Source organism: Podarcis raffonei, chromosome 12, assembly GCF_027172205.1.
Source record: "Podarcis raffonei isolate rPodRaf1 chromosome 12, rPodRaf1.pri, whole genome shotgun sequence".
Classification (NCBI taxonomy): Eukaryota; Metazoa; Chordata; class Lepidosauria; order Squamata; family Lacertidae; genus Podarcis; species Podarcis raffonei.
Genome location: NC_070613.1, coordinates 780,937 through 791,956, shown reverse-complemented (window position 1 = coordinate 791,956; position 11,020 = coordinate 780,937). Strand labels below are relative to the sequence as shown.

Genomic DNA, 11,020 nt, shown 5'->3' with positions numbered 1-11,020 from the left:
GGAAAGGTGGGATAGAAATGCAATAAACCAATTTGGAGAAGGAAGTTTCTGGGACTAGCCTAACCAGCTGATCTGGCGGCCCTGAGAGATAGATATAGAGAGAAAGAGGGTCAGCCTAAGAGGTTGAAGATAAGGGATCGTCTGGAGACCCCTAACGCTTCCTCTCTTAACACACCTCTTTTGCAAACTGAGTCGCACCCAAACTGCCAACCTCTTGCCCCCAGGCTGGAGAAGCAGTTGTGCCACTTTTCAAAAAAGGAGACTGAAATGTTGGGGGAACTTTTGAGGAAAGTGCAGCAGTGCTAGTGGAACGAAAGGGGGGTGGACTTGGGAGTGTGTTAAAGGGCACCAGCCGAAGCGCCTGCCAAAAAACTTTGCAGAATTGTCCTGCCTGGAGCTCTGGGTGTCCTCTTGCTTCAATCTATTGTGTGCTTGATTGGAAATAAAAGACATGGATGTCCTTAAATAGAACATAGACTCAGTGGTTTCCTTTTGTATCTGAGGACCGCCCCCCCCCTCGGCAGAAGGAGATGGCAGGTCCCTAAGCGGGTAGTAGTAATGATAATAATAATAATAATAATAATAATAATAATAATAATAATAATAATAAATAATTTACTTCCTTGACATCTGATGGGAGGGTGTTCCACAGGGTGGGCGCCACCACCAAGAAGGCCCTCTGCCTGGTTCCCTGTAACCTCACATCTCGCAGGGAGGGAACTGCCAGAAGGCCCTCAGAGCTGGACTTCCATGTCTGGGCCGAATGATGGAGACAGAGACACTCCTTCAGGTATACTGGGCTGAGGCCATTTAGGGCTTTAAAGCTCAACATCACTTTGAATTGTGCTTGTAAACGTACTGGGAGCCAATGTAGTTTTTTCAGAGCCGGTGTTATGTGGTCTCGGTGGCCACTCCCAGTCCCCAGTCTGGCTGCCGCATTCTGGATTAGTTGTAGTTTCTGGGTCACCTTCAAAGGCAGCCCCACGTAGAGCGCATGGCAGGCGCATTGGCTGCCTGATTTCACCCCTGTATTTGTTGAATCCTGGCAAGACTTTTGAGGCGAGTAAACCTTATATTTTTATTGTTTACTTAAACTGAATGAGAGCGATTTCTTGGTTAAGAGGGAATCATAAAAAGGGAGAAGGTAATTCAAGTCTGCCTAGGCATCCTTGGACGTCATAATTGTTCTCAAAGATTGTCCTAAAATAAGTTGTGCATGGAAGGAGATTTGCAGCTCCCCAAAGGGCACTTTCGGTGGAAATCTCAGAGGATGACCATTCCCTCACTGTCTGTCTCCAGGATGAACATTTTCCTCCCTTTGGAAAGGGGCCTTATTTTCCAGAATTGGGTCTGCTTTTTGTGAGCTGAGTGATCTCCTGAAGAAAAAGCTTCTCTCATGTGCGGGGAACTTTCGGTAAGGCACTCTGCACATGCTTGCAAACATTCGGAATCTCCCCAGGTCTGCCACAAAACACCTCCCTTGTCTCAAATGCTGAAATGTATTTTGGGAGCTGATGATAAAAGAAGCCAGCAGCAGCAGGCAGGCGGTGGCTGCCAAGAGAACTATTTATACGCCCTGAGTCAGGCCTGGGTCCTGCAAGCACACAGCTCTCCAAGGGCAGAAGCCCCAGAGCCGCTGTCTCCGCTGCCAGCAGTCGAAGGCGCTGAAGGAGAGCCGTCTCTCGGAGGAAGCTCATGTCAAGGTCCCTCCCCTCGTCTTCCTCCTCCAGGGCCTCCAGGTGGCGTTCCTTGGGGCTGGATGCGGAGCTGAGATGGAGGTGGGAAGGTGCCAAGAGCCAGGTCTCCTGCCAAGGTCCAGTGGCCTCCTGGGGCAGGAGGCCCTACAAAGAGCCGCCCTCAGAGTGCAGGGACATGGTGGTCCAGAACGCCCTCTACACGGGGGACCTGGATGGGGTGCAGAGGCACTTCTCAGAGCGCGCCGAGGTCAACCTGGTCATCCACGCCAAGAGCCAAGATCTGCGCTGGACCAGCCAGAAATGGGGTAAGGGAAGCTGTGGAAGGAGGGGAGCAAGGTGGCTTGGGGCATGGGGGTCCGTGTGCCCTGGGGGTCCCTTTTCTACGATTCTATTAGGCTGCTCAATTGAGAAGTGCAGGCCGAAGGAGCTAATGATCCCTGTAGAGTTGGAAAGGGACCACAGGGCTCCTTTAGTCCAACCCCATCTTTTGCCCAACAGGGGACTCGAACCCAGGACCAAGGTTAAGAGTCTCGTGTTCTCCAGCCTGAGACACCCCAAGAGCAAGAGTGATGGGGCTGTAGGGAGAAGGGGCAAGTCCCCCAGAGGAAATGTTCTGCACACAGGAAGCGGCTCAGGAAACATGATAGATGGCTGGTTTGCAATCCAGGGGCAAAGGGAGGGGTGGGCACTGCAGCCTCCCGCCCTCCCCCCTCCCCCCAGGAGAGGAAGGTAATGAGACCCTTTATAAAATACTTTGTTTATCCTTTACACTTTTGAAACTCCCACACACATAGAGTTCATATATTATTATGATAAAATTATTATTAATAATAATTAATAATTTATTATTTATACCCCACCCATCTGGCAGTTTATTCAGTATGATGATGCAATGTAGGAAATAGGTTTTTTCCCTTTAAAATATGTTGTTTGTCAGTTAAAAATGATTCCCCACAAACAAACCTTTATTTTGGAAACAACAAGAACTGCCAACTCTCTTTTATACTGTCACTTTAAAAACAAGCAAAAAAAACAAACCCTTGTCTCTCCCCGCCCACTTTCAAATTGGCAAAACCAAACAGGGATTATGAAAGTTGTGCTTGCAGAAAGGTTACAACGTTTTTAGAAATGGGAAGGGGCAGAATGGGTGGGAGGGAGACGGAGCAAAAGGCCCTTCAAGTCACAGCTTTGCAGCTACAGATTGTGGTGATTCCTCATTTTAGGCGACTTTGTAGATCCTAGAGGTGGAGAGTTGGAAGGGATCCTGAGGGTCATCTAGTCCGACCCTCTGCAATGCAGGAATCTCAACTCAAGCATTCTTTAAAAGGGGATTAGACAAGTTGGCAGAGGCGAATCCTCCTTTCGGCGCTCCAGGACCAGAGGCAGGAGGCCTTTGAAGGAGACCAGTTGCTGCCCCCCCCCGGCGTGTCCTGCTTATATCCTCAGTCGTGGGGAGCTGCTGCCTGGCAGAAGGGCGGAAGGTTTGCTTCCAAGTTAACGCGCCGAGAGCGCTCCCACCTCCGGCCTGTTTCTCCTGCGGCCGGGCGCGCGCGCCTGACATGCTGCTGACCCTCCCCGCCCGCTGGGGCTTGCCATCTGCTCCTGCGGCCCTTCCCCCTTTGCAAACGGGTTTCTCGTGCCTTCCTTGTCAAAGCAACCCTGCCAGGTAGGCCACAGCCATCGTGCCAGGGCCCACAGGGCTGGGCTGGTGGGACCGAGCTGGGTCGTTGCGCAGCCCGTCTCGCTAAGCACGTGGAGACCACCTGCCTTCTCCCCTCGCCCCGCTCCCAGTTTCTGACGCGGCGCTTTCCCTTTGCACCGGCGCTGCTGCTGAGTCACAAGGGAGCCCCAGAATAGCTCGGGCTGCGACTTGACACCCGGGCACGCAGCCCTCCGTCCCCGGGCAGCCCAGCTGCAGCCTCTCTCCCGCCGGAGAAGCCCCGAGGGTCCCGTCCGCCGGGGCCATGGAGCCCATCTCCACGCGCAAGGCCGAGGGCCCGGCGCAGGCCTTCTGGCAGGCGCTCTTGACGGGCGACGGGTGCGCCATCCTCTGCCTCCTGGGCGACCCCGAGAGCGGCGTGGGCCCCAACTCCGTCTTCGACACCAGCGACCAGGACGAGTGGAAGAACTACCGATTCAACTCCCGCTGGTTGAGTGCGCCCAGAGATCAACGGGGGTGGGGGAGAGGCGGGGGTAGGGAAAGCGCCTTGCTGCCCCCAAGGAAAACCTGCCGCAGAGCTTGGGGATCGCTCCTGCGCCCTTCTCGCGCTTGCAGGCTTCCATTGGAGCCTGCTTTCCGCGCGCCACCGTGCCCCTGAGCACGTGCAAAGCGCCCTTGTGTCCGCCGCACGGCCTTTCCTGACCCCGCGTCTCTCCTCCCTTCCACAGGGCTTTGGTCGCTGACCTACGAGCAGGAGCTGACCACCCCGCTGCACATCACGGCCAGCCGCGGCTACCTGGAGTGCCTGCGCCACTTGTTGCTCCGCGGGGCGGACGTGGACCTGGCGCCGGGCGGCCGGACTGCGCTGCACGAGGCGTGCGCGGCGGCCACGACGGACTGCGTGCGGCTCCTGCTCTCCTTCGGCGCTGACCCCCTGGCCGTCTCGGAAGGAGGGCTCCAGCCGCTTCACCTGTGCCGGAGCCCCGCCTCCCTCGAGTGAGTGGCACAGCCCCGACGGGGCGTCTCCTCGGGGCGCGTGGCCTGGAAGAGGCGCCCCTCGCTTGGCCCTGGGCTTCGGGCAGGGGAGAAGGGCCGTGTGGGGTGGGGAACACAGCCGTCCTCTCCTGGCTTCCCAGAGAAAGGTCGGTCCTGGGGTCCTGGAAGCAAAACAATCGGCAGAGGGCGCCCCCTGGACCCAAACGGGGGAAATGCCCGCAGCTGCCGCCCGACCCCAATATTTCTCCCTGAGCTGCAGAGCCCCCGAGACTACCAAGTTATATTGATACAGGAGAATCTCACAAGCGCCTCTCCCTGGCTGAAAAAAAGGCCACAGTAATAATGATTAATTAAGAATTCGCTGCCCTTTCAAGAAAACGGGCGACCAGAATGATCGAGGGAACGAGCGACTCCCTTCTGGGGGAAAGTGGCCGCATTTGGGGTGTTTTACTTTAGAGAAAGTGCAAGTAAGCGGTTTATAAAATTATGCATAGCATGGGGAAAGCGCATAAAGTTTTTGTCCCCATCTCATAACACTGGAACTCAGGGGCATGCAGCGATGCCAAATGCTGGACGGTTCAGGAGAGCCTGAAGAAAGTCATTCGTCCGGCGGCAGCGCGTAGTTAACCTACGGAACTCCCTCCCCCAGGAGGCAGGGATGGCCACCAACTTGGATGGCTTCAAAAGAAGAGTAGACAAATTCTTGGAGGAGAAGCTGGAAGCCAGGAGAGAGAGAGAGAGAGAGAGAGAGAGAGAGAGAGAGAGAGAGAGAGAGAGAGAAACTGACCACAGATTACCTGTTGGAGGTGCACACTTTACCCAGGATAAAACAGACTAATGGGGAGGCGGAGAAAACTCCATTTCTTGTAGGAAATGCACATTGGATACTAGGACTAAAGAGGCTTCAGAGTGGCGCTTGTCTCTGCGATGGAGAGACATCCAAATTGAGAGGTCTCCTCCCGGCAGAAAGTATCAGCCAGAGTCGGAAGGAAGGTCCCACGCAAGAACGCGAGAACCGCCGGCTCTGGATCAGGCCAGTAGCCTATCTCGCTGTGCCCAAGCAGATGCCTCTGTTGGGAAGCACCGGAGCAGGATCCGAACACGAGAGCAGCTCTCCATCCCGCCGGGTTGTTTCCTTCCAGCAATTTGCATTCAGAACGCTGGAAGCAGAGGGGAGCCATTCTGGCTAAGAGCGACCAGCTCAAGTCAGGCCAGGAAGGAAACTTGAGGAAGGGAAGAAGGGCCTTTTGCCACCTCCTCTTTCTCACGCCTTCAGGCCAAGCTAAGCAGCATGCCAAACTTCTAGGCCTCTTCTTTCATGGGAGCCGACCTGAACTTTCCTAAGAGCAAAACAAGCCCCTAGTCTAGGGCAAGTTTGAAAACCCACAACCCCTCTGGGGCACCCAAGAGCCAGGCTTGGCCGCGGCCAGGAGAGCTCAGAGGCTGCCCGAGTTGACCCTGGGGGAGCAGAGCCCGGACACAGGCCGGGGGGGGGGGCAGGAAGGCGCCGGGCGACCCCTCTGCTTCTTCTCCCCGCGCAGGTGCGCTCGGCTGCTGCTGTGCCACGGCGCGCGGGTGAACTGCGTCTCGGAGGAGGAGGAGGACACGCCGCTGCACCTGGCGGCGCGGCTGGGCCTGGCGGGCCACGTGCGCCTCTTCCTGAGCTACGGCGCCAGCCTGGAGGCGCGCAACGCGGAGGGGCAGACCCCGCTGAACGCCGCCTGCGCCCAGGCGCACCCTCCGGAGGCGCTGGGCGACTGCTACGAGGTGTGCCGGCAGCTGGTGGAGGCGGGCGCCAGCGTGGACGCCCCCGACGCGGACCGGCAGCGGCCGCTGCACCAGGCCTGCAAGGCCGCCAACCCCCGCGTGGTGGCGCTGCTCCTCGCCCGCGGCGCCAACGTCAACATCATGAGCTACAGCGGCAACACGGCGCTGCACAACATCCTCCAGGTGGCCGCCTACAAGCTGGAGCACCGGCCCGAGCTGGTGGTGCGAGACCTGCTCAACCACGGCGCCGTCCGCGTCTGGCCCGGAGCCCTCCTCAAGGTGGGTCAGGGGCGCCTCAAGTCCTGGGGGCCCTGGGACGAGGGGGGGCTGGCTGGCTGTCAGCCCCACAAGTCCACGGCTCCTCTGTCTGCTATGGGGCGGCAGAGGCGAGGAAGGCGCCGGGACTGTCCAGGGCACTGCATGCGCCTCACCCGACCTCACCTGCCTGGTTTGGCACCTGCACGATGGCCTCCTCGGAAAGGGCTGAAGTCTTACTGGAATCCCGCCATAGGAACCAACTCCTAGGGGCCGGGGGCTTCAGCCCCCCCATAAATGCCCCCTCCAAGTTGGTGGGCATTGCCATTCAAATGGTGTACCTACATCGCTTCATATGATCGATTATGCAGGGCGGGACCTACCTGCCCAATCATCTCCCCCCCCAATGGCACCCCAGAACCCCGTAAGCGGGTTTAAGAACATGAGAGCTTGCTGTATCGGGCCAGTGGCCCCCCCAGTCCAACATGCTGTTCTCATTGAGGCTGAAGGAGTTGCCCGGGCAAAGGCCCCCCGGGGCCGCTTGCGGAAAAGGAGCACCGAATGCTGTCTCAGGTTGCAAGGAAAACAGTCCTTGCAAGAGCTTTCAGAGGCCGCCAGCCGTTATAATTACGGCGCTTCCGTCGCTTTGAGACCGGCAGCTGAGTGAAGCCGGAGCTCCAGAGCGCCTAAGAGCGCCTGCGGGACGGCCTGCCACTGGGTTGGGTTTGTGAGCCCCGAAGGACCCCGCCCTCCGCCTTCTCCTCGGAGCTGCAGGGGGGCTCTGCCGGCGCTGCAAGCGGACCCTTCTGGCGGCAGGAAAGGCCCAATGCCCTCTGCTGAGGGTGGGGGGCGAAAGGGATGTTATGGGGAGGGAACGGGCCTCTCCTCTCCCCTCTCCGGGCAGAGATCAGCCCCTGCACCTGGTCTCGGCCACCTCCCCGCGCAACGGGTTAACCATCTGTCTTAATTCCCAGGCTTGGCAGATTGCTCTCCCCTTTGGGAAAATGCAGGAAAATCAACAATTAACACTAATTAATCTCCTATTAACACCAGATAATGAGGATGGAGCTGCTCCGTGCAGCCGGCTCAGGCGCTGCTTCAGTCCAGTCCCAGAGAGAGGGAAGCCCCGGCTAAGGGGCGCCTGAACCCCAGGGAGGTGCCGGGCCGTGGGACCCCAGACGTGGGATTTGGCCTAGGGACTAGCGCAGCAGCGAGGGGTGGACCTGGGGCGGAAGCACAACGCCCGCTAGCCCAGGGCCCCCCAAAATGACCGCCCAGAAAGCAGTAGAGGGGCCCCGGGACAGCAAACAGAAGGAGCTGTGACGCTTCAGTAAAACACAAGCCCTTGGAAAACATAATTTGCAGGGCGGGGGCGAGGAAAGCTAAATGCACGTTGCCTGCATTGCTACTGAAGTAACGGACATGGGCGCCTAAAGGTCGTTACGCCCGGGGTTTCAGCTCATCTAATGGGGCCATTCCCGTCGAGGCCCTGCTGCGACCAGAAGACAGAGCAGGGCCCGGCAGCGACTGGGCTGGAGAAATCGAGGAAGCCGTCCGTTGCTCTATCTAGCACAGCATCACCTACACTGGCTGGCAGCGACTCTATCGGGAGCATCTTCTGACTTCAGAAGGCTACCTGGCTGTCGGGGGGGGGGCGACTCCCAGTCAGGGGGCTCTAGATGGGATGGTTCACGCTGCTCTCCTAGGTTTACCGAGTCTAGAAGAGCAAAAGTGCGCAGCGCAAAGGAGCGACTGGCTCGCGCGCCTCGGCGGGGCCTCCTTGCGCTGTCAGGCTCTGGCGTGGGCCTCTGACTGCTGCCTCCCTTCGTCCCTCCCGTCGCAGGTCTTGCGCCACTGCTGCGCCTCCCCGCGCACTGTCGAGGCCCTCATCAACTGTTACCCGCGCGTGCCCGTCACGGAGGATTGGGCCGAGGCTGTGCCCGCCGAGCTGGTGCAGGTAAGTGCGCGGGATCCTGTGGTGGGGCGCAACAGCAAGAGTGGCTCGACGGGGCCCGTGCACCTCAAACACAGCGAGATTCCTCCAGGCCGCTGCGCTCTTGCTGTCCCCCCTACGAAGGGCCCCGGTGCTCCCGCAGGCTTTCCTTGCCCAGCCCTTGCTGGACGGTGGCAAGTGCGCAGAGAAGGAGCCTGGGGGGAGCCCCCCTCCCCTGCGCGGCTCAGCCCAGCGCCCCCCCTTTCTGACCGCCTCTTCGCTTCCCTCTTGGCAGCAACACCCGCGCCTCTTCCAGTCGCTCTTCGCCCTGGGCCGGGGTCCGCGCGCCCTGCAGCACTTGGCGCGCTGCGCAATCCGGAACCACCTCGAGGACCGCCTGACCCGCGCCCTGCCGGAGCTGCCCCTGCCGCCGGCCTTGCGCGACTTCGTGCTGCTCCGTTTCGAAGACGTCCTGTACTAGGCGGCGAGAGGGGCTGGCTGGCTCACTCCCGGAAGTCGAGAGGAGGGGGCAGGCGCAGTCCGAGGTGCGCAGCAGCTGAAGCCTCGGGGTGGGTCAGCGGGTGGGGCTGGAGTCCGCTCCCCCAGTGCAAAGGCTCCTTGCGGGTCCGTCCCGTCGAAGCGGGCAGCCCAGGCGACCGAGGCAACCGCCTGCAGCTGCTCCAGGCCACCGGCAGAGGGCGCTGGAGGCAGCGCAATGCCCGAACTAAACTGCCGGGAAACTTTTCCAGAAGTGCAACTTGCCAGCGCCGTTTGGGGCTTAGGAACCGGGAGGCTTCTTGAGCCGCGGGCGGTGGCTTCGCTAAGGAGCGCTGCGTGGCCCCCTCGCGTGTATTAAATTGGCCTAGACTGCCGGTAATACGATGATTTGCCCACCAGCCACAGATTCGCGTTCTTGAGATGTGCTTTCCCACGTCTCTCCACTGCTCCGCTTGCAATAATTCTTCCCCCCCCGCCGTCCCCCCTCCTCCCCAACTGCAGGGTTGCCTCCTCTCACGCGGCAGAAGCGCCACCGGATCCACGGGGGCTTCTGAGCCGCCTCCCGAAAGGTCAGGCGCCCGGGAGGGGGACGCCAGGGGGCGCAGCTCCAGGACTCTGCTCCGAACCGAAGCAATGACGTCATTCACCGGAGCGCCAGAATAACTGAAGGGACACCCCCCCCGCCGCCCCCCAAAACACCCCGCTTTGAAGGCGGTGGTCATGAATGAGGGCACTGTTTGCATTTCTAAATAAACGTTAAATGTTGTATTTCAGCTGACTGAAAATCCTTCAATGTGTTTTATAAGTTGAATATAAGCAGTGATTGATCCTGTTCTTCGGGTGGGGGGGAGTGTATCTGTGGCTGAGCATGCCTTTTTGGACTGGACTGGGGACCTGGCTTGGGGGTTGTGGACTATGAGCCTTTCCAAATACGCCGCAGGTTGAATCCCCAGGTGGAGGGTGTCGCGCAAGCTGCACCGGCTGCAATTCTTTCTTCCTCGCTCAGCTCCCGAGTCCTGATGGTCTCCTCCGTTTGCATCTGCCCGCCTCAGGGAAATGAGTAGAGGGACCCCTGTGGTCTGAAGAGGCGGGTTGCTAAATCGTCTGACCTGGGATGAGGGAGCTTCTCGTGCCAGCTGATTTTCTCTGGCCAGCTAACAGCATAAAGTACAGTTAGAGCCGCAATAAAATAACAATTCGCAGCATACAACCATTCCAGAAAAGCGCAATAAAGCCAGTTTTACAGGATAACTAAAAATACACAAACGGTGGTTCAAAATATTGGGTAACAGAATATTTGAAAAGCCTGAATCTTTCTTTAAAAAAAAAAGTCTAGATTGGTGGCCGTCCTGCGGGAGGGAGTTCCGCAGGTTAACTCTGCGCTGCCTGAATAATCCCTTTCTTTTGTCTGACCTGAATCTTCCATTATTCAGCTTCACTGAATGCCCACAAGTTATGAGGGAGGGAGAGCAACTTTTATCTGTGCATTTTCTCCACGCCACGCGCAATTTTATAAAATTCTATTAGGTCGCCGGTCTCGCTTGTCTGAAAAGTCCCAAATGCTGCAACCTTATAGGGGAGCTGCACCCCCCCGCACGCCCTTGACCCTTTCAGTTCCTCTTTCTGAGCCGCCTTCTACAATATCCCTTCTGAGGCGAGGTGGCCAGAACTGTGCGCAGGACTCCAAATAGGGTCGCACCATAAATTGGTACAAGGGCCTGATGACTTCGTCCATTTTCCATTCCTTCCCTAATGATCCATAGATCCCAGGGAATGATTTCCTTTTTCACTGCCGCCACACACTGGGTCCACATCTTAGTAGAGTAATCCGCTAGGACCCCGAAGTCTTGTTCCTGGTCCGTCACCCCCAGTTCAGACCTCAAGAGCTTGCAGGTGTAATAATAATAATATTTTCACCAACATGCGTCACTTTACACTTGTGTACGTGGAATTGCATCTGCCATTTTATTGCCCATTCAGTTTGAAAATATCTTTTTGGAGTTCTTCCATTGTTTCAACGAACCTGAGCGATTTAATATCATCAGAAAACTTGCCCCCCTCACTCCCTTGAATGAGGCAGAAAGGGTCAGGGTTGGCCTTAGAACTGGCGCGGCGCCTGAGCTTGATGCAAAGAGGCGCTAGAGGTTCTCAGGACCTTTCCCTGCCGTTTCATGCGTGCGTTAAACAGCAGTGGGGTGAGAACGGGATCTTGTG

At 57.7% G+C, this 11,020-nt stretch overlaps 1 protein-coding gene across 3 annotated transcripts; it reads left to right on the top strand.

The window, feature by feature from the left end:
- Window positions 1-1,409: 1,409 nt before the first annotated feature.
- ASB10 (ankyrin repeat and SOCS box containing 10) lies at window positions 1,410-9,579 on the top strand. 3 transcript variants are annotated; one of them, XR_008332911.1, is made up of 6 exons: window positions 1,410-2,002; window positions 4,086-4,353; window positions 5,895-6,399; window positions 8,219-8,332; window positions 8,604-8,853; window positions 9,308-9,579. XR_008332911.1 is itself a non-coding variant. In XM_053409788.1 (5 exons), the coding sequence occupies exons 1-5, from the start codon at window positions 1,696-1,698 to the stop codon at window positions 8,787-8,789; spliced, it is 1,380 nt and encodes a 459-aa protein (XP_053265763.1). In that variant the 5' UTR covers window positions 1,410-1,695; the 3' UTR covers window positions 8,790-9,170. The 3 variants fall into 3 exon arrangements, 2 of the variants coding, with proteins under 2 accessions (XP_053265763.1, XP_053265764.1); XM_053409788.1 differs by lacking the exon at window positions 9,308-9,579 and having other exon boundaries at window positions 8,604-9,170; XM_053409789.1 differs by lacking the exons at window positions 1,410-2,002; window positions 9,308-9,579 and adding an exon at window positions 3,445-3,851 and having other exon boundaries at window positions 8,604-9,170.
- The last annotated feature ends 1,441 nt before the right edge of the window (window positions 9,580-11,020 follow it).